This window comes from Apteryx mantelli, chromosome 1 (assembly GCF_036417845.1).
Source record: "Apteryx mantelli isolate bAptMan1 chromosome 1, bAptMan1.hap1, whole genome shotgun sequence".
In the NCBI taxonomy this organism is placed as follows: domain Eukaryota; kingdom Metazoa; phylum Chordata; class Aves; order Apterygiformes; family Apterygidae; genus Apteryx; species Apteryx mantelli.
This window is the reverse complement of record NC_089978.1, coordinates 164,444,722-164,463,728: the sequence shown is the minus strand read 5'-3', so window position 1 is coordinate 164,463,728 and position 19,007 is coordinate 164,444,722. Positions and strand designations below refer to the sequence as shown.

Sequence of the window (19,007 nt, the reverse complement as noted above, 5' to 3'; positions counted from 1 at the left end):
TGCCACCTCTAGGGATGTGGTGAAACCCAACTCCCCTTCACTCAAAGTTTACCGTAGCTGAGAAGGATTACAGCAGCCTTACTGGAGCAGTTCTTTGCTCTCCCCTAGCAACGGAGATTACACCTTGCCCCACCCCTGTCCCACATGCACAAGAGCTGGGCACCACTGTGTATGGCCATATGGATGGAAGAGGGCCATCTGACTAACAGCAGGCAGACTTCATATGCTTAGCACAAGAAATCACCATTTCTTGGTGAGGAGTCAGCCTTGCTGGGAAGCAAAAAGGAACTGGGCAAAGTTCACATCGCTCACTGCTCTAATTCACCCAGTTGGACACCATTCAGCTGTCTGCCCTATGCCATAGTCCCATGGGCCACTTCCACCCTAGTTTCAAGCTGTGTATTTTGAGACCAGCCCTCAGTAAGAGGCAGCATGAAACAATAGCATAAGAAGGCAAAACATTGTCCACAAGATGTTGTCCATCCCTCTTCTGCCTACCTAGCAGGAGCCTTCTGAGTAAAAGTCTTTCCATGTCCTGCTCAGATGGAGTCTCAAAGGGCCCAGGTCATTCCCACCTTGATGGGTCCAGCCCAGCATGGACCACAAACAAAAAAGGAGGCCATTTCCAGCCTATGCTCACACTTTATTATATACAGAGACATGGTGAGTGTAAGAACAGCAACATGGGACACGGACAGTAAAGTGAGGCCCAAAGGCACTGCCCCCTGTCCCCTTGGCACAACCAATCAGCATAATTTATACAAATAATACAATATTTGAACAATAAGTAAGTTCAATAAATAAGATCAATAAATTAAAAAAGTAGAAAGACAAAGCAGCAAGGAATGATTTTGAGGGCTGTGACACATTCACAGCAGTGACAATACCAACAACACCCCACGTGCACACCAGCAGCTGGAGCACAGACCCCCATCAGCCCTTTTCTCTCACCATGCTATGGCAAAATCCACTCAGCAGGGGAAAAGGGGAAAGCCATATAGTTCACCACTGCTGTGCTTTCTTGGTCTAGGAGCCCTCTCCCCTTCAAAAGCCCCTGGGGAGAGGGTGCTGGGAGGAAAAAAAAAGGTACAATCACAGAACCACTGTGCACAGTCACAGCTTGCCTGAATTGTCTGGCACAGAAAAGGACAGTCTTTCTTCTTTCTACAGTCCTTCAGACAGACACTGGCGTAATTATTAACTGAATCAGGGCAGGGGGTGAGGGGGAAACATCTCTGAGGAACAGGGGAGAGAAGAGATGATGCTACCTTTCACTTGTGGTTGTGAGAGGCTCTCATTCATCACTTCAGAGCCCTGACATGCTCCTTCTGCAGGCCCTGGCACTGACGGAGACAGAGTGAGTGACAAGACAGCCGATACCCTGGCAAGGAGGGGGTTACTACAAGGAGTACAGGGGCTGCAGCTCAGAAGTCAAGAGTTACATGAGGGAAGGGACAGCAGTAAAAGGCTTCCACTGGTTATCTAAGAGGAAAATAAATAAGACAGTCGGTCCCTAACCACTGCAGGGGAAGAAGCCACAAACAGACTCTGATTTGGCTCCTGTCTGCCTCAAGGCCTCCAGCTCTCTTTCAGAGATGCTGGCAGCTGGCATAAGAGGGAGAGAAGGATTCTGTCTATCACGGATAGCTTTCAGCAGAAAGGATACAACTTGAACACTGTCCCCTCATTCCCCCACACCCTTTGCCCCTAAAAAAGGGTACCGGAATGTGGAAAAAAATCCAGGAATCGAGGAAATAGGGCAGAAAGAGATAGAGAGAAATGGGAACAGATGGAGATCTGGGATGAGGAACCCAATCACTTTCCCCTCACATGTACCGAATGCTACTCATCTAGGCCTGGTATCAAGTCTGCAATGCTGTCCACATAGTAATTGGGCACGAGATCCTTGGCAGCAGCACTGTCACTGGCCATATAGGCCTGTGCTTCTTCCAGGCGGGAGACACCTGTCAGGGTAAGAATGGTAGAGAGGCCGCAGTTCTTGCCGAAGAGGATATCTGTCTCCAGACGGTCTCCCACCATGAGGGTGCGGGAGGGGTCTACACCAAAACGCTCCACGATGCAATCAAACATGTATGTGTTCGGCTTCCCCACCACCAGTGCCTTGCGGCCAGAGGCAGTTTCCACTGCTGCTGTGAGACTGCCTGTCCCTGGGAAGAGGAGAAAAAGAAATAGCTGCAAGCTAACCACAAGCTGGCTACAGTAAGCCCAACATCTTGCATTATGCGAGAGGATGACTACATAGGGTGTGGAGTGCTAGCAACACAGCATCCCTGTGAGATCCTGAATCTCTTACAGATGCACAAGAGAGACACAGCCTGTCCTGTTGCTTAGCGAACTGTCTCATCCAAGCTTTGCATGGCAAATCCCACAGGGGCTGACCCTTCCACTGAAAACCTGCACCAGCTCCCAGCATGGTACCACTGAGGAGGCAGCAACAGGTCTAGGCAACGGGGCAAACCCGAAGGGGAGCCCGTGGTCAAACCTGGTGAGTCCTCGACCCCACGCATCCACCACCCCTACATCAAGCAGCAGGACAGGCTGTGGGAGAAACCCGGGGACAACATGGCCGACTGGCACCGCTCCCCGAGGCGAGGAAGGGCGGCAAGGGGGGGCTCACCGGGGGTGCGCTGGCCGTCGCTGAGAGGGTGCCAGGGGTCGGGGTCGGTGGCCACCAGGAGGCACTGCGGGTCGCGCAGGTAACCGCAGGCCTGCGCCAGCTTGGCGAAGGTGAACTGGTCGTCGTAGCCCACCAGGACGGCGCGCACGGGCTCGGCGTCGCCGGAGCCCAGCTCGCCCTCGCCCGCCAGGCGCAGCCCGGCGTCGCGCACCTCGCCGCGCAGCCCCTCGCCGCCCAGCACGAAGACGCGGCCGGGCCCGCCGTCGCTGCCGCCATTGCCAAGGAGGCGCTGGCGGAGGAAGAGCGCGGAGCAGAGTGCGGAGCTGAAGACCTGCTCGGCGCGGACGCCGCGGAAGCCGAGGCGGCTGAAGCGCCGCTCCAGCTCGGCCACGGAGCGGCAGCTGTTGTTGCTGACGAAGAGCGTGGCCTTGCCGCTGCGCCGCAGCCGCTCCAACAGCTCAGGGGCGCCCGGTACGGCCCGCTCGCCCGCCCACAGCACGCCGTCGCAGTCGAAGAGCAGCCCCTGCGCCGGACCCAGCACCTCGCGCAGGCCCGCGCCGCTCAGCCGCCGGCAGCCCGCCATGCCGCTGCCAACCGTCCCAACAGCCGCCGCACGTCGCCCCACCTCGGCGCCAATGAGCGCGCCGCCGCCCGGACGGGGGCCCGTGCTCGGCCCGCCCGCAGCACCGCCCGCCGAGCGTGCGAACCAATGGGAGGCAGAGGGAGCGCAGAGTGACAGCGGCACTGCCCCGTCACCTCGAGGGGAAGGGGCGGGGGGTGAGCGACGCGGTGAGCAGCGAGGCACTGGCGGCGGGAGGTGGGTTCCAAGAGTGGCAGCCGGATTCCCCTATTAGCTGCTCAGAAAGACGGCGAGGAGGCGGGGCAAATCCTGCTTGCGCTTGCGCAATGGCTAAAGTCCCCACCCCAGCTACCTCTTCCCCCGAGTATCCCCATGGCAACGTGCGCGACCATGGTGCCCCATGGTGGCCGTGGAAGCCTGTGGCGAGCAGGCCGCGGGGGAGCAGGGCCCTGTACACCCCGTTAGCCCCGCAGCCCTTGTCCCTCTCGGCGCCGGGAAGCAGAAGTGCCTCCCGTCTTCCTGACCCTGCTGATCCATGCCCTGCCGGTGCAGCACACCACAGCAGCCGTGTCTGTTGGAAGCACGCCCTGTCCCCCTCCTCTTGGCTGGCCTCTAACACTACAGGCTGCAAAGTATGCTGTGCTCAGTTACACCAATGTGTAATTTTGACACCAGCTCTTCAAATAATTTAGTTGCAGTGTGTGTGTGTGTGTGTGTGCGCGCGCAGGTGCGTGCATTTTAAAAACTCTTGCTGTAAAACCAACCATACCAATTCCTAGGCGTAGCGCAAGACATTTTAAGCCAAAATTAGACATCAAGGTTTAGAATTACTGCTTTGCACCTGTAAACAACCGTACGAGCCTCTGGAGCCAGGCTTTCCATGCCAAAATGCTTCTGAAGCCAGAAGTAGCTGGTCTCTGCCTGGTGATGCATTTCCCACCTGATGTCTAAATATCACAAATATGTCTTAGAGTCTCCCCCACACACATGCACTCCAGGGTTTGGAGAGCAACAGGGCAGTAAATTAGGGTGAAGTTTTGAAAAAGAAAGTGGATAAGGCACAGCCTTGAACAACTCTTTTTGGAGGGCTGAGAGACTCTTCAAAGTGGCCATGAGAGGCAACCCCAGGAGAAACACAGCATCTGGGCCCTCGCCACCAAGTACCCTAGCAGTAATCTGAGGAACAGACTGGAGCAATCCCTGACCTCCCCACAACACTGGGTGGCTCAACAGGACCAGTTGGGATCAGAGATATGGGCCTGGGCAGGGACACAGGTTTCTAGCAGGTAGTAGCAGTGCCCCAAAACACAGCAAGGCTCTCCAGGAGCTGAGGTTCAGGGGTGTGTCATGATGGGAAGTTCCTGCCAATCAGACGGGAAGAGGGAAAGTCCACCTGTGCTCATGATAACAGGGACATGGCAGTGCTAAGCAATGATGAAAGGAGGAAAGATCTTCAGAGACAGAGATGGAAAGAGAGGGAGAAGCACGCAAAGGGTCTGAGCTCAGGATGAACCAAGGCAGCAGAGGAAGAAGCTGAAGGCTCATCATCCCTTGCGCCACCCAAGCATCTTCACAGAGCTCCCCTTGCACTCTTGCTGGATGCTTGGCCACAGCAGGGAAAAGAGATCCTAGAGGGGCACTGGACCCCATCTTCCCCAGACCTGCGGCAGGAAGACAGGAAAGCCAGTGCCCCCGAGTCCCCCTGCTCTGCTCAGTCGTTCTCCGAGGCCTGGCCTGCTGGCTGAGATGCCGCTGGAGGACTCCTTCCTCCCGGAGACAGTGGCTGCCCCTCGTCAGCAGCTCCCGGGGCACAGTCCGTGGCAGTTTCTGTATCAGTTGTGGCGCTGGCTTCACTGGCAGGAGGCCTAGGGGCCTGCAGGCCGTTGTGGCTCTGGCGGCGTGTCGGCTGTGGTGGCAGTGGTGGGGGGACGGAGGGTGCTCGGCTGGGGCCCCCAGCCATCCGTCGTGGCAGGGCTTTGGGGCCAGCTGCCTGCTTGGGGACCACCGGGGTGGGAGCTGAGCTGCGGGGCTGGGCCACAGGAGGCGGTGGCACTGTGGGCCGAGCTGGAGCTGGGCGCTTGCCTGGAAAGAAAGCCAAGGTGGGCTGGCTTCCCCTCCGCACAGGTCTCACCACATCCCCAGGGGAGAGGGGGATCACAGTGCTGGTCATGAGTCACATGCAGGGCCTCAGACCTGACAGACTGATGGACACACTGCCCCTTGCCTGGCTCCTCAGTCCCATCCTGGAGCACTGAGCTGGGAGGACAGAGCACACGCCAGCTTTGGGGGCTTTTCCTTCCTTCTTCCCTCTACAAGAGACCCTGAGCTTTGATGGCTCTGAAAGAAGGGAGTTGCTTCCACCAGAGGGCCAGCCATTGCGATCCCATGGTGCTACCTTGGCTGGGAATGGAAAGCACAAAATGAGGGCCGGAATCCTGCCTACACAGCCTGGCCACAGGCCCTTCCCCTCCCATTCAGCAACAGGAGCAGCCCACAGCACCCTTTCTTCTGGGGTGTGATGGGATGAAGGCAACCAGAGAACATGGCATTTGGGTTGTCAGGCTCTGTGGATATCTCCTGAGCATTGCCAGCATCCTAGTGCGTGGTCTGGGGCCTCCTGCTCCATGGCCTAACCTTTGCGGGTGGTGTCATCAGCTGGCGTTGGGGCCAGCAGCCCTGCAGCTTCAGAAGGTTTGGTCACCTTCGGGGAAGCTGGCTGAGAACTCGTCTTGGGATCCTTCGTGCTGTGGGAAAAAGGGGCAGGTTAGGCTTTGGTTATCCTGCTGACAGTGGAGGTCAGTGAATTCTACTGATGGTGGGAGTCAGTGCCTCCATGGGGCACAGTTGGTCCTTGGCTTGAGGCACCTCATGCCTAGGCCATGGCTATGTGCGAAGAAATGGGTGCATAGCGTGGGGTAGGATGGGGAGGGAGGAGAGCTGTCTGAGGAGGGCTGGGACAGCCAGAGCTACCAGCTCCTGCCAGACTTACACTTCTTCAGCTGGGAGAGCAGGGGTGCTGGCTGGAGGGGACTTGGGAGGCGACTCCTCTACTGGGCTGGCCTCGCTAAGTACGGCATTCGCAGGCGGTGTGAACATGCCCGAGATGTTGAAATCTATCTCTAGGTAGAGAGAAAGGAAGGAAGTCCTGAGGAAACTGTACTAGAAGCAAAGCTATGCTGAATGCTGCACAGGGCTCATTGCAAGGCTGGGAATCAGAACAGACTGTGGGTGGGTATAGCCCAGCCATGGAGCAGTCTCCAGAGCCCATCTGCCTCCCTGCGCAGACCCCTGCTTCCCTCCTCCTGACTGGTACCTCAGCTTATGTTTGAGGTAGCAAGAATAGCCTTTTCCCTTCCTCCTCCTGCATAGCCCCAGCACTTTGTCCTGGGGGGCAGAGACCCATGTGCAGAGTAGGGGCAGCAGCCCCACCTGATGGGACTGCTGGCCTCCCTGCAGACTGTTGTTGCTTCTAGGGCTCTCTTCCACAAGTCCTCTGGTGTCTGAGGGCATGAGCAGGAAGGGTGGAAGAGAGCCGGTTTGCTTTTATACAGAGTTTGAAGCAGGGTAACAGTCCCCAGCTAGGCACAAACCACAAGCTTGTGGCTCAGACACACCTGCCTTCAGCAGATCAATGTGAGGGTACCTCTAGGAGACACAGACTTGGCTGAGCTGGGAACTTGGCCCAAGCTCAAAATGGCAGGTCTCTCGGAGGCAAAATCTTGCTCCCTTGCTCCCTCACTCCCTTCCCACTGAGCCCTTGACTCACAGTCCCCCTGAGCTCCCAGCTCGATGGGATACCAACTCCCCACTGAGGTTAAATGCCCCATCTGAACGCAGTGGACAGGGGGATTAGAAAACCTTGCCTTTCCCAGAGCAGGATCTGAGCCTCCAGTTTGATCAGGTTATATGAAAGCAGGACGGAGATCTGGCTCATTTTGCCAGCTGCCGTGCTGCAAACATGGACTGCAGATAAGCAGTGCTCCTGTGCCCTGCTGGTAGCCCCTTCTGCAGCAGCCACAGATGGACACAACAGAACTGACCAGCATGGGATGCTCTTTGTCTATCCCCCTGCTCTTTGCAATTGCAGCGGGACCCAGGGCTTTTTCTCTGTGCCCCTCACCTTCTGTTACTGCTCCCCGAGGAAGGAAGGGCAGAGAGAAACCTTAGCCCTACCTCCAGGGAAGAGGGTGTCTGCGTTTTGGATGAGGACTTCCACAATGCCCACCACCTGGATGGAGGAGACCGAGGCCAAGTCCAGTTGCATGGGATCTCTGAGAGACAGAGGTGGGGAAGGCATCAGGAGAGGACTTAAAGGGAATTAACCCGTTTATGTTAATTCCTGGGGGGGCAGAGGCCCGAAGGGGAGAAAGCCCGGGGGAAGTGGGCCCTGCTCTCTATCCTGGAAACCTGGCTTCCAACCCAGTTGGAGGTCATCCATGTCACAAGTGGTCTAGGGCTCAGCCTTTTACTCTGTGCACCTTGGTGGAAGAGTGGAGGCCGGCCGGCCGGCAGGCATATAAGGGCCAGGTGTGGATGAAAGGCTGGGGGTGTACAGAGAGTTGTGTAGAAGATGCCAGGCCTGGGATGGCTCTGGAAGAGACTACAGAGTGAGGGAGGACTGAGAGACTAAGGGGACATCAGAGACAGACACTTGGAGGCCTGGATGCAGGACACTGAGAGTGAATGTAGGGCTGTGGGGAGGGCACGTCTGCTGCTTTGCAGACTGGCTAAGAGGACGTGAGCTTGGGGAGGGGATGTGATGCTCCAGAATGGTAGGGGACAAGGGACAGGGCCTAAGGATGGAAGAGGTGCAGGGGGCCTGCAGGATTAGCAAAAAACCTTTTCCAAGGCAGAGGAGCTGCTTCCCACCCCACTGAGTCAATGTAGCCTTACCCTGTGCTCTGCTGTGCCCAGAGCAGGTTGGGGCCCAGCACAATGGCAATGTTGCTGGGGGTCATTTTATTCACCTCCTGGTGTTCAGCCAACTTGGCTAAAAACTTGATCAAATACCTGTGGGGTAAAAAGAGGGAGGGAGGGCAGTAAGTATGGCTGGAAGGCCATAAGTATGGGAAGTAAGTATGGGAAGGGAATGGCTGCCCCTGGTGACTGCATGGGGAAAAGTAACCCCGTCCCCGCAAAACACCTCAAATTATTGTAGTTCTCCTGGGGCAGGCGGCTGCAGGTGTCTCGGAGACTCTGTACTCGGCTATCAAAGTCCTTGAAGCTGCGAGAGAGAAGAGGGAGGAGAGGAGAGCTTGGTTTGCTCCATGCGATAAAGATGGGCATGGTGCGTGAGGGAGAAAGGCTGACGTTGGCCACCCTGTGTGGGCCACAGACCTGCGACAGCAGATGCCCTGGGGGAAGAAGGCAAAATGCTGCTACATTTATTGAGTCATGTGGGCCAGGCATCCACAGAGGACAAAATACTACCCCAAATGCCCAAAGGGATTTACTATGATATGAATATAGCTTGTGGACGAGCCTTGGAGAGAGCGCAGCCCTTCTGTGAGTAGTAATCCTCTTTCATCAGGACTACATGGGTTTGGCACTGAGCCGATCCCCTTAGAAAGATGCTCCTACCTCTTTCCAGGATTTGCTCTTCTCTTGCCCTTTCCCCAGGCTTTTTTTGCTGTATTTCCTCTATCACTCCTTCCATCTCAAAAGCAACAGGCCAAATAGCTAGTGAGTTGACAGGCCTGAGGAGAGCTGGGACAGCCAGAGCTGTCAGGCTTGGGAAGGGGCCAGTGGAACTCATGCTTCTGAGTCACTGTTTTAGCCAAGGCCAATGTGGTCTTTACAGGCTAAGCAGAAAGCAGTCAGTGCAGTAAAAGGCTGCAACCCTCCCTCCTTCCCTGCTTTGTCTTTATTGCTATTCTCATTTTTAGATCCAAGCCGGTTTATGGGCTATCTGAATTTCTGCTGTGCATTGAATAGAAATGGCAGCTGGACCAGGAGCTGTGTTTTTATCTTCTCTTGTGAAAAATGAGGCTGAACAGCCCTGCTTTGAGTGCCAGGAAAGGCAAAGGGGGGTGGCAGTGGGCTTTTTTCACCCCATCAGACTTTTCTGTCTCTCCGCTCTGACCTACCTGGCCACTTTGACCCATTCGTCGTAGAGCTCGAAGGTCATCAGAGGTTGGGGCAGCTCCCGCAGGTAGGATTTCAGTGCACCTGGGAGGGAAGGGGGAGTGGGGACGGTGCTGGAGACAGCAGGGCAGCAGGGCCTGCCCCCCCATGGCCTGCTGGCCTGCCCTGTGGTGCCGGCACTCACCGGCCACAGCATGGGGGTCTGCATAGAACTCCTCCAGGGCGTTGGAACCGCTGGCCAAGCTGCTCTTCAGCTTCCTCAGCACTGAGGCACCTGCTGCCAGCCGGAAGAGTCCCTGGGGACGAGGTGAAGGGTGAAAGGATGTAGAGGGTCTGTCCTGGCTGCATTTTGGGGGGAGGCATGGGGCAGGCTGGGGGGATCACAAGTGATGCCTACCTCCTCCCTCATGCCTGAGGCCAGCAACATCATGACGCAGGCCTCGATGGGGAGTGCAATCTCCCGGCCCAAGCTCTTGAGGTGTGTCTCTAGGGACACGCCGTAATACCCTGTGATTGGGGTGTCTGCGGTGAAGGAGGGCTCTGGAAGAGAGGAGGAAATATCGGGAGGGCTGGAGGCAACTGTGGCCCCAGTGGGATCTGATCACTGTCAGAGCAGCGATGTCTTGCTCTGAGTCAGGTCTTGCTAGGCAAGGGCAGAGGTACAACGGGCAGGAACTCCAACCCTCCTCCTCAACTTCCAATCTCTCTTCCCGCCAGCCCAGTGTAGGAGGCAGCAGCAAGTGCAGAGAGGGAAAATCTGCCTCTCTCAGCTTGCTAGCCACACTCACGTCCCCTGGGGTTGGCCATAGACCATTCCAGGCTGCATGGAGAGCGAGGTGGTACCTGTCTGGCTGTGGGCTTCCTTCAACTCTGCCAGAGCAGAGTCCAGAGATCCTAGGGATTGCCGGTGGTACTGGGCTTGGATTTCCATCAGCTGCCAAACAGAGCACACACAAACAGCCCTCAGTTCAGCACTGGCCCCTCTTGGAGAGACCCCATCCTCAGATACTGCACCCACATGGAGACAGGGGGAGGAGAAGCAAAAATCCTGGAGGAGTAAAAAGGGGACCTGCAAGGGCCCCTCTCCCTCCCCCCGGGGTCTGTGGGACTGTGTCAATGCTGGGGGGGGTAGGGAGCAAACTGGAGAGTGGGGGTAGCTGGGCCAAGCCACCCTGTTTGCAGTTGGCGCTAGTGGCAGCATGCGGCCTCAGTGCATGGAGGCAAAGCCCTACTTTGGGCATCTGCTCATGTGTGAGGTCTCTCCCCTGCCCTGACTGGAGGACTCGGTGCAGAGAGGGGCAAGGCTGGCTCTGATTTGTGCCCTGGATATACCCTAGGAGACGTTCATGTGCTAAGGAAGGGTGTGAAAGCAGGAGGACAGGACTTACCCTGATGAAGTAGCTAGCGTAGCTGTCCTCTTTAGTGGAGAAGTGGTAGAGGTCAGCCATGTACTCGTCCTGGGGGAGGAGAGACAGCAAAGAGCAACCTTCCACCTCATCCTTGGCTCCCTGAGGAAGAGGGTCTCCCATCACAAAGCCGCACGAACTGTTCCCCTTGTTTGTGCCATGAGCTGCCCAGACAGCACGCTCCCCTAGAAAGGGGCTCCTGATGTCCTGGGAGGGCAGTTGGGGATGCAGCCCTGGCTATGAGGCAACACAAGAGGATGGCAGACTGGGATCCTGTTGGGTTCCTCCTCGCTGCTGTTCCTTGCATTTGGGTAACAGCAGGGATGGGCCCTACGATCAGGCACTGCAGAAGAGGCTGTTATGGCTCTGGAGAGCTTGTGGGCTCTGCTAGACAAGGCGCAGGGCTTTTCGGAGAAACAGGGCAGAGGTGTAGAGAGCTGATGTGACTTAACCCCCTGTGATCCAGCACAGACTCCAGCTCATCTGGGTCCTAGGCCAGGGGGATCCCATAAGCTCCCTGCTCCAACCCTCGGAGCCTCCTCTCTGCAGCAGCTGTGCTCACAGTCCTTTACTCTTCTCCTTCCCTGGGCTTGGGGCATCTCCCAGCTTCTGTTCCTCAAGGGACCCATTTGTTTTCAGAGTGTGAGCTGTGTCGGCTGTGTTGGTCTGGCTGTGCTGCTGCCCAGCTTGGTGCGGGGGTTGCCTTGGATGGGGCCGCTGGAGCCGAACAGTTCTCCAGCCCTGGAGCAGCCCCCCAAGGTGGCTATTCTCACCTTGCACTGCTCCAACTTCCTCTTCACTTCCTCCTCCTCTTCCTTCAAGTTCTCCAGTTTGTTGGTAGAGGAAGATGCCCCAGGGCCAGTGCCAGTGCTTGTGCTGTTACTGGAACTCTTGGCAGCTTGGTTCAGCCTTTCAGATGGGAAAGGAGAGCCACACCCAGTGTCAGTGACAGAGGGACATTGGATGGGACAAGTGTGCAGGGAGGGTACGGGGACCATGGCAGGGATGGGAAGCCTCTGCAGTGCTCTGAGGTGGTTATCCTAGGCCAGCCAGTGCTTCTCATTTCCCTGACTCAGAGGAAAAAATGCTGCTGCATCAGGGAGTGTGATACAGTTAAGAAGAGGGTATTCAGCATGGCTTCCTGACACAGGTGGGGTCTGGAGGACCCTTCCCATGTCATGTTTCCAAGAGGCCTCAATCTCCCCTCTTCATTCATTCCTCCAGCCAAAGGGAGCCCATGAGGCATGGTGAGCAGTGCATAAATGAGCTGTCAGAGGCTCACCGCTGCCCTGTTCTCTCAGAAAAACACCCCACTCCTGCCATTTGCTGAGCCTGTGCTGGGAGGCCTGGGATACCCAGGAAGAGTCAGAGCATGGTGACTCCAGCTGCACCAAGTGGTGATGGGACAGTTTGCTACCTTCGGTACTGGCTGTTCTCTCCTATGCAATCAAGCCAGCAGTTCAGCCCAGGTCTGGATGCATCCACAGAGAAGGGCTGGCTGGGAGCTTACATTACATGGAGCTAGGCACAAGCCACTGCCTCTTTAACGTTGCCCCAGGCCCTGGGAAATTCGCTCCCCCGGCCTCACTGTGCTGGCAGCATGCAGTCATCTTCCTCTCTCCTTCAGTCTGGAAGGATGGGCTGTGCCCAGCGTGCCCAGTGCTCCGCCATGGCATGCCCCTCCGCCAGCCAGTGCCTCACTATGCCCTGTACCTGCTCTTGATGGCATTCCAGTCAGAGATCAACTTCTGCAGCATCTTCTTGCGCTTCAGGATGATGGGAAGCTCTTCCTGGGAGAGAGGGGCCAGAGAGGGAGTCACTGAGCCTGTCCTGCCTGGCATGCGGGGAGACTTGGGGCAGAGAGCCAGAGTGGGAAGAGGAGTGCAGGAAGGGGAAGGCAGGACAGGGAGAGCAGAGGAGGCAGTGCGGCCAGGGCTACCTCGCTGAGCTTGTTCAGCGGCTGCAGGACGTCGCGCTCCAGGGTGATCTCAAACTCAGCCAGGATTTTGGCCAGTGTGCTCTGCATGCAACAGCCCATCTCCAGGGCTCTCCTGCATGGGGAGATTAAATGACTACAGGCCAAAGCCAACACCCCTCTGTGCACCCATACCCGTGAGGGGCACATGGGGGGACCAGTCCCCAACCCCTTCTGCTCTTGGAGACCAAAGGCACTGGTTGTCCCTTCTTCCACTCTTACACTGGTGTTTGGTGAGGGTCCCTGCTGTGCTCTGAGGAGGGAGTTTGACAGCTCAGCTTGGAGACAGTGGCTCTGCTACGATTTGACATCTTTCAGGGTCACCCCTGGCCCTTTCCCCCACCGGCACTTACCCGAGGCTGGACTCTGTGTCTAGTTCCTTGAAACTCTCAGCCATTGTTGTGGACAGAGCCATCAAGGGCAGCTTCTTCTGCACAGAGACAACGATTTTGGAAAGGAGATGATGAGCTGATGTGTGGCAGCTCCCGGCCCCCAAGGCACACCACCACCAGCATTACCACCCGGGAGCAAGGGCTGACCAGCCACCAAGCCCTGAGCTGGACCCCCACGTCTTCCCCTGACCCACCCAACCCCACTGGCCTCGAGGCCTGAGGAAGGACCATGTCTGTCCTTCTGATGTGCCTTCAGACAAAGCCAGGATCCAATTAGCTACACAAGGCACCAAGGCTCCATAACTGATTAGAAATCCTCCTGCCTTCTCTAACAGAACCTGCTGTGGAGGACTGTGGAACTGATGGAGACCTCCTGCAAGCCCAGCCCTGCCCTGGTTTTAAATGTACTGAACAGTTTCCTAAACAAGAATGAGTAACTAAGCTAGGACTCATTAGGCTGGCAAGGAGATGGGCCCACAAAATCACGGGTGCCTAGGGAGAGTGAAGGGGGATTGACTCTTTGCAGTTGCTTTCCAGACAAGAGCTGGTGAGCATCAGTTGGAAATAGGGTGACAAGTTCAACTCAAAGAAAAGGAAGCGGTTGTGCACAATGTGCCCAGTTGCACTGTGGTGCTTCTCACTGCAGGGCACTGTGGATACCAAAGGTTCACAGGGGTTCAGAAAGTGACAGGGACAAAAGTTTTCTGGAGGGTTATTAAAAACAAAAACACGGTCTCTGGCCCAGGAAGCACCTTGGCCTCAAACCACTGGTGGCTGAGAGAGTGTCCAAGGGACACTTGCCCTGCTCTCCTCTCACTGGGCATTTGCTGGTGGTCACTGCTGGAGGCAGGACAATGGGTTAGGTGCACCTTTGGGCTGCGCTGCACTAGCCACCCTTATGCAGAGCCAAGGCTGGCCATGGAGGTGGGGGCATGGCGTTCCCTTTGCTGGTGGGGTGCAGAGCAGGGGTAAGCATGAGGAGCGGCACGGCAGGGAGGACTGTACTCACCACTCGCTTGTCCATCTCTGACCCACACTGCCCCTGCAGACAGGCCTGGAGCCTCTTGGACACGCTGTGAGCTGCTCGCTTGGCTGGCTCAATCCTCTGCTCGATCTGGAGGTGGAAGGCTGGGATGGCGAAGGCCTGTTGCCAAGCCCCTGCGGTAGCCCTGCCCAGGGACAGCTGGCCCCATGTGGCTCTCAGCAGGAGCAGTCTCTCTTCTCCCAGTGTGAGAAAAGGTCCCCTTTGCCTTTTGCCATCAGCCATGTCACTCAAGGGGACAAAACCCTGCAGGCCTCGTTTGCCTCCCCACTGTGCTGGTGCCGAGACTCTCCTGGCCTCCCTCCGCCTTGGCAGCACCACGACACCTTTCAGGCAGCATCAGCCGAGCCACTGGCGTGGGAGCAAACCTTGTGACCCTGCAGCACAATGCCAGGGCCCTGGGACCATCTCTCCACAAGCCAACCCCAGCACGGCACACACTGCATCTGGGTCCAGGAGCCAAACTAGCACAGCATCTTGCCAGAGCCCAGCACATCCCACGTCCAGGGAAAACGTGAGTGTGGCTCCCAGTCGAGGCTGGTGCCATCACAGGCTTGGGTCAGGCTGCAGGGCTCATCCCTGCATAGGCAGCTGGGGAAGCCCTTTTCTGTGGCACAAGCCTGTTGTTTCCTTAATGCGGTTGTGATGTGGCGTGGTCTGAGGGTGCTGAAGCGAACTCTGCGTTCCTGTGGCTGGGGGCATGTTGTAACACCACTCTCTAGCACAGCTAGGCTGCAAATAAAAGCTCCTGTGACAGGAGCAGCTCAGCACAGCAAAGAGCAAGGGCTAGGCAAAGCCGTAATGGATTGTTTGGTGCTTGTCCGAACCTCTCACTATGGTCCTGGAGTTGCCCTCTGGCATGCAGGGAGATCCTGGCCCTGTGACTCGGACATGCCGGCTGGGCAAATCACGGGCGGGAACAGGACATGTTCCCATGCACAAGCACAAGCAGGCACATGCCTGGCAACCAAGCCCACACCTCACCTGCAGCAAATCTTCTGTCAGGAGCTCGGTTGCTTCTTGGGCTCTGTGGAGGGAGAAGGAGCCATTAGCAGATGGGGTGCTCTCAACCTGGCCTGCTTGGGAAGGCAGATCCTTATTTGTTTCACCTCTCTTTGTTCATGGCTCCAGGGAGCAGAAGATACTGGCTATGGCCTGTACCATCATGTGCAAGGTTACAGGCGGAATGAACCCAGGAAAAGAGGACATCAGGATCAGGGAAAAGGAACCAACCTTGCTTGCCAGCAGACTTCCCATCCACTAGAAAGATGAACGTAAGAAGAGCAGGGTGCCCAGACAGAGAGGGCAGCAACAGCACCTACAGCTGGCAGCTCCCTGAGGCAAGAGTATGATTTCAGATAGGAATCCTGATTCAGAGCACCCAGCTCAAAATGTCTTGACATGGCCTGTTTTTCAGAGAGAGGGTCCCTGGCGGGGTACTACACTGATGGGAATTTTGCTGATGAAACTTTCTAGCTCCGAACACCTCTTCCCTGAGGGTGAATCCAAGGCAGCCTCTGCCGGAGCCCTACACACATCTTTGCAAGGGGTTTTCCAGGGCCAGAGTGGCTGGAAGCTGCAGGGTCACCGGTGCTGGAACAAGGGACACCAGATAACTCTGTGGTCAAGTGGAAGCTCAAATGAACACCAGCCCCCAGGAGTGACTAAATGAAACCAGCTTTCTGATTGGTTTTGCAGGAAGTATGAGGTGCAAATCATGCAAAGGCATCCAGGAAGCTTCTGGTTTGCAGAAAATCTTGATGAAAACCAAATTTAAAAAACAATAGCTGCCAACCACCACCAAACCTCTTGTGACTCATTGTGAAAGAGAAACCTGGCTTTTTAGGCCACACTCATTGTTTAAGTCCCTGGGACCTGCATTTGCTTTCCCACTGCTGCTTCCCTGTCCCCACACGAGGGCTGCCCCCCTGCCTGGCCAGTTCACATTTCTCTCTTTTCACAGTCTGCAAGAACAGATGCGGGACAAGTCTGTGGAGCCACCGGAAATGGGGGCGGCTGGCTTGAAGGCAGGCAAAGTCACGTGAGATTGCAGCCCACAGAGGAGACATTTTGCAGTGGGTGAAGAGCATGCTGTTGGACTGCATGAGCTGGTTGAGACTTTTTGCCTGTCAGGCCTTAAATGAAAGGGAGGCACATCCAGTGCAGCTGAGTGGCTCCGCAGTCTGGGAGTGTGGAGACAAAACAGGCTTGGGGCTCTCCTCAAGGGAGGAGAGATGGGAAAGGGAAACTTGCTCCCTTCTGGGAAATGCAAGAAGAACAAGAGGCGACCCGTGCTATGGGAACTGCTTCCCTGTGGCAGATCTGCTGGGCTGGCTGAAGGACCCTGGTGGCGTGGGGGACAAGTCTAAGTCCCGCTCAGCCTCTCAGCGGTAGGGAACTTGCGTGTGTACAGGTGGAGGTGGCTGCAGGAAGGAGGGAGTGAGGGGGCTGGGAAGGGAGGGCCCAGCCCTGTCTTGTAATTTCAGTTCTGGGTTTTGCAAGGGTAGAGCTTTGGAAAGTTGGAGAGAAAAATAAGGAAGCGGCAGAGGTGGGACTGGCCTGGAGGAATTCACATGAAACCGTAAGCCATCCATGGCTCCAAGGATCTGGGGACACAGGGCCTTCGCATGACTGCTCCTCTCCTCAAAGGGCATCCTGGGATGTCTGCACTGCTGGGTCAGGGGCTGCTAGCTAACACTGTGCTGGGCATCTGGCTCCCAGGGGGGAAGTCCCATCTTCTAATGCCCTCCTGATTACTGCACAGCTAGGGATGTGTGGTGATGGGGGGAGTCCCTCCGAGGGGGGTCCCTCCCCACCCAGTGGTCCCCACTGCCGCCTGTTGGCAGCAACCATTTGGGCCCTGCTGTCAGAGCTGGGGGGGGGGGGGGGCGGGGGGAGCTGGGCATCCTGGCCTGAGCAAAGCTGAGCTTGGGAAGAGCCCCCTTCCACTTGACTGCAATATTTGTGGGGCCCAAGAGAGGTAGCTGCACTCCTTCGGCCGGGTGTGGTGAGCGCATCCCTGCTGAGTAACACCGGTGCAGTCTCCCTGCTGCTCCATGGACACCCGGGAGCTGAGTTAAGCATTGCCTCTTGGCTTACTCTAAAGATGTTCTAAGACCAGGGTCATTATCCCCTTTTCCTCTTCCCCGGCTACCCCAGAAGACCAGTCCAGCCTGGGCACAAACCCTCTGGGAGCTGCATCCTGCTCCCTCCCAGCCCATCGGCCCAGGTCACGGAGAAATCCTTACCGGCTGGTGAGGTTGGGATGGGACAGTTGCTGCCGCATCCGATGAAACTGCCTCTTCATCATCTTGAGAGATGGGAGGAGACCACAAGAGCTGCTCCGCTTGGCTGTAGCTGCTCAGCACTCCCAGATGACACTCGGCATCGGATGTCCACAGACCCTTAACTCCCAGGGGCTGCTCTGCCCCTTGCTTTTCCCCAAGCACCTCTCCCTCCTTACTCCTGTCCTTCCTTCTTCCCTTGTTCCCCTCTTTCTGTTTCCTGCCTTCTCCCCTCCCTCGTTTCTCCTCGGGGATGTCCTGCCTGGTTTCTCTTCCCCTCTGCCGAACTCCCTCTCTTACTCCCTCTCTTTTTCTGTGTTTCCTACCTCCTCGAGCTGCTCCTCTGCACCCTCGCTGCGGATCAGGTAAGAGCAGTTCAGGGCTCCTGCTTCACTCTGTGTTCCTGTCACCACCCCACAAGTATAAATAACTTCAGCCCAGCCTTAAAGGGGAAATATTATTACAGCAAACACGTAACAAGGCAGGACAAGCACAAGCTGCTGCAGAGCCTGAGCGAAGGGCCCACACTTGGTTTCTCACTCTCTTTCTCAGACAGGGTGGGTTTTTGTTCCCTTGCCTTCCCCACCACCAGCAGCGGTGCAGGGCAGTCCGTAGCCACACCAGCTGGCTGAGCAGTGTGTGGGATGTCTGATGTACCTGACAGCTCCTGCCCTACCTTGTCACCCTAACTCTGCTAGTGCCCCTCGGGCACCTATTCATCCTCATGGGTTCATCTCTGGCCTCTTCCCTGTGGGACAGAGGCTCTGTTGTGCTAATAACAGAAAGAGAACAGCCTACTGTGCTCTGCCTGCCCCCAAGCAGCATGGCCGGGCCCCCTTCCTCGGCATGCTAAGCCATCCCTGTGGCTGCCTCTGTGTTCCTGCTTTTTCCCTCCCTGCTGTCACTGAGACTCTCTTGACCCACCACAAAGTTGCGGAAAAGGGCTGTTGCTTTATGCCCTGCGGAGGCCCCCTTCCTCTCTGCTCCCGCCTCCCATGGCAACGCTCATCTGAGTGTGGTGGCTGGGCGAAGTGCAGAGCAGCACCTCCCTTATGCAGTTGCACAGGGACCACAAGCTCCAGGTTCCCAGGCTTGGGTGCTGCCTGCTCTCTGCAGAGCTAAAGCCTCCCACAGCATCAGGGCTCAGCTTTCTTCTAAAGCTCTGAGAGGCTGATTGTTTAAGCCATCCCTTCACTCCTGCTCTATGAGATATAAACCTGCTCTTTTCTCTGGCTGCCTGCAGCTGGGACTTTCCTTGCTCTGCACTAAGAAAGAAGGGAGGGTGTTGTCAGCCGAGTTATGTGGCTGGCAAAGGAACTAGCATCAGAGCCCAGACAGGAAGTGGTCAGCTCATGAGCAGATGAGACAAACAGCAAAGGAAAAAGAGGCGGAAGGGCCGCTCCACCTGTGCCCTGCAGTCTCCAAATGGGTTGCTTGGGGAGGGGTCCTGCAGTCTGCTCCTCCACCTGTCTTGGAGGTTGAGGCTCTAGTGAGTGTGTAGCAGGAGCGCTGCTGGCATCTCCCTTTTCAAGGTGGGACTTGGAAAGGGATCCCTGCTCTTCCTGCCCCAACATCACATTGCTCTAAACCTGGGTGAATGTGGAGA

General features: G+C 56.6%; 2 protein-coding genes across 5 annotated transcripts; both read right to left on the bottom strand.

The window, feature by feature from the left end:
* Positions 1-622: 622 nt before the first annotated feature.
* On the bottom strand, positions 623-3,924 carry PDXP (pyridoxal phosphatase). The gene is made up of 2 exons (XM_013947096.2): positions 2,639-3,924; positions 623-2,168 (listed from the first exon to the last, which is right to left on the bottom strand). The coding sequence occupies exons 1-2, from the start codon at positions 3,219-3,221 to the stop codon at positions 1,843-1,845; spliced, it is 909 nt and encodes a 302-aa protein (XP_013802550.2). The 5' UTR covers positions 3,222-3,924; the 3' UTR covers positions 623-1,842.
* A 70-nt stretch (positions 3,925-3,994) lies between these two features.
* SH3BP1 (SH3 domain binding protein 1) lies at positions 3,995-18,059 on the bottom strand. 4 transcript variants are annotated; one of them, XM_067309516.1, is made up of 18 exons: positions 17,366-18,059; positions 15,102-15,144; positions 14,085-14,189; positions 13,037-13,113; positions 12,648-12,759; positions 12,422-12,498; positions 11,482-11,617; positions 10,691-10,810; positions 10,146-10,236; positions 9,700-9,842; positions 9,487-9,598; positions 9,305-9,386; positions 8,362-8,442; positions 8,112-8,228; positions 7,392-7,489; positions 6,208-6,337; positions 5,853-5,962; positions 3,995-5,300 (listed from the first exon to the last, which is right to left on the bottom strand). In XM_067309516.1, exons 1-18 carry the CDS (start codon positions 17,425-17,427, stop codon positions 4,930-4,932), a joined length of 2,067 nt encoding a protein of 688 aa, XP_067165617.1. In that variant the 5' UTR covers positions 17,428-18,059; the 3' UTR covers positions 3,995-4,929. The 4 variants fall into 4 exon arrangements, with proteins under 4 accessions (XP_067165617.1, XP_013803329.1, XP_067165626.1 ...); XM_013947875.2 differs by having other exon boundaries at positions 10,691-10,759; XM_067309525.1 differs by lacking the exons at positions 6,208-6,337; positions 7,392-7,489.
* Positions 18,060-19,007: the final 948 nt, after the last annotated feature.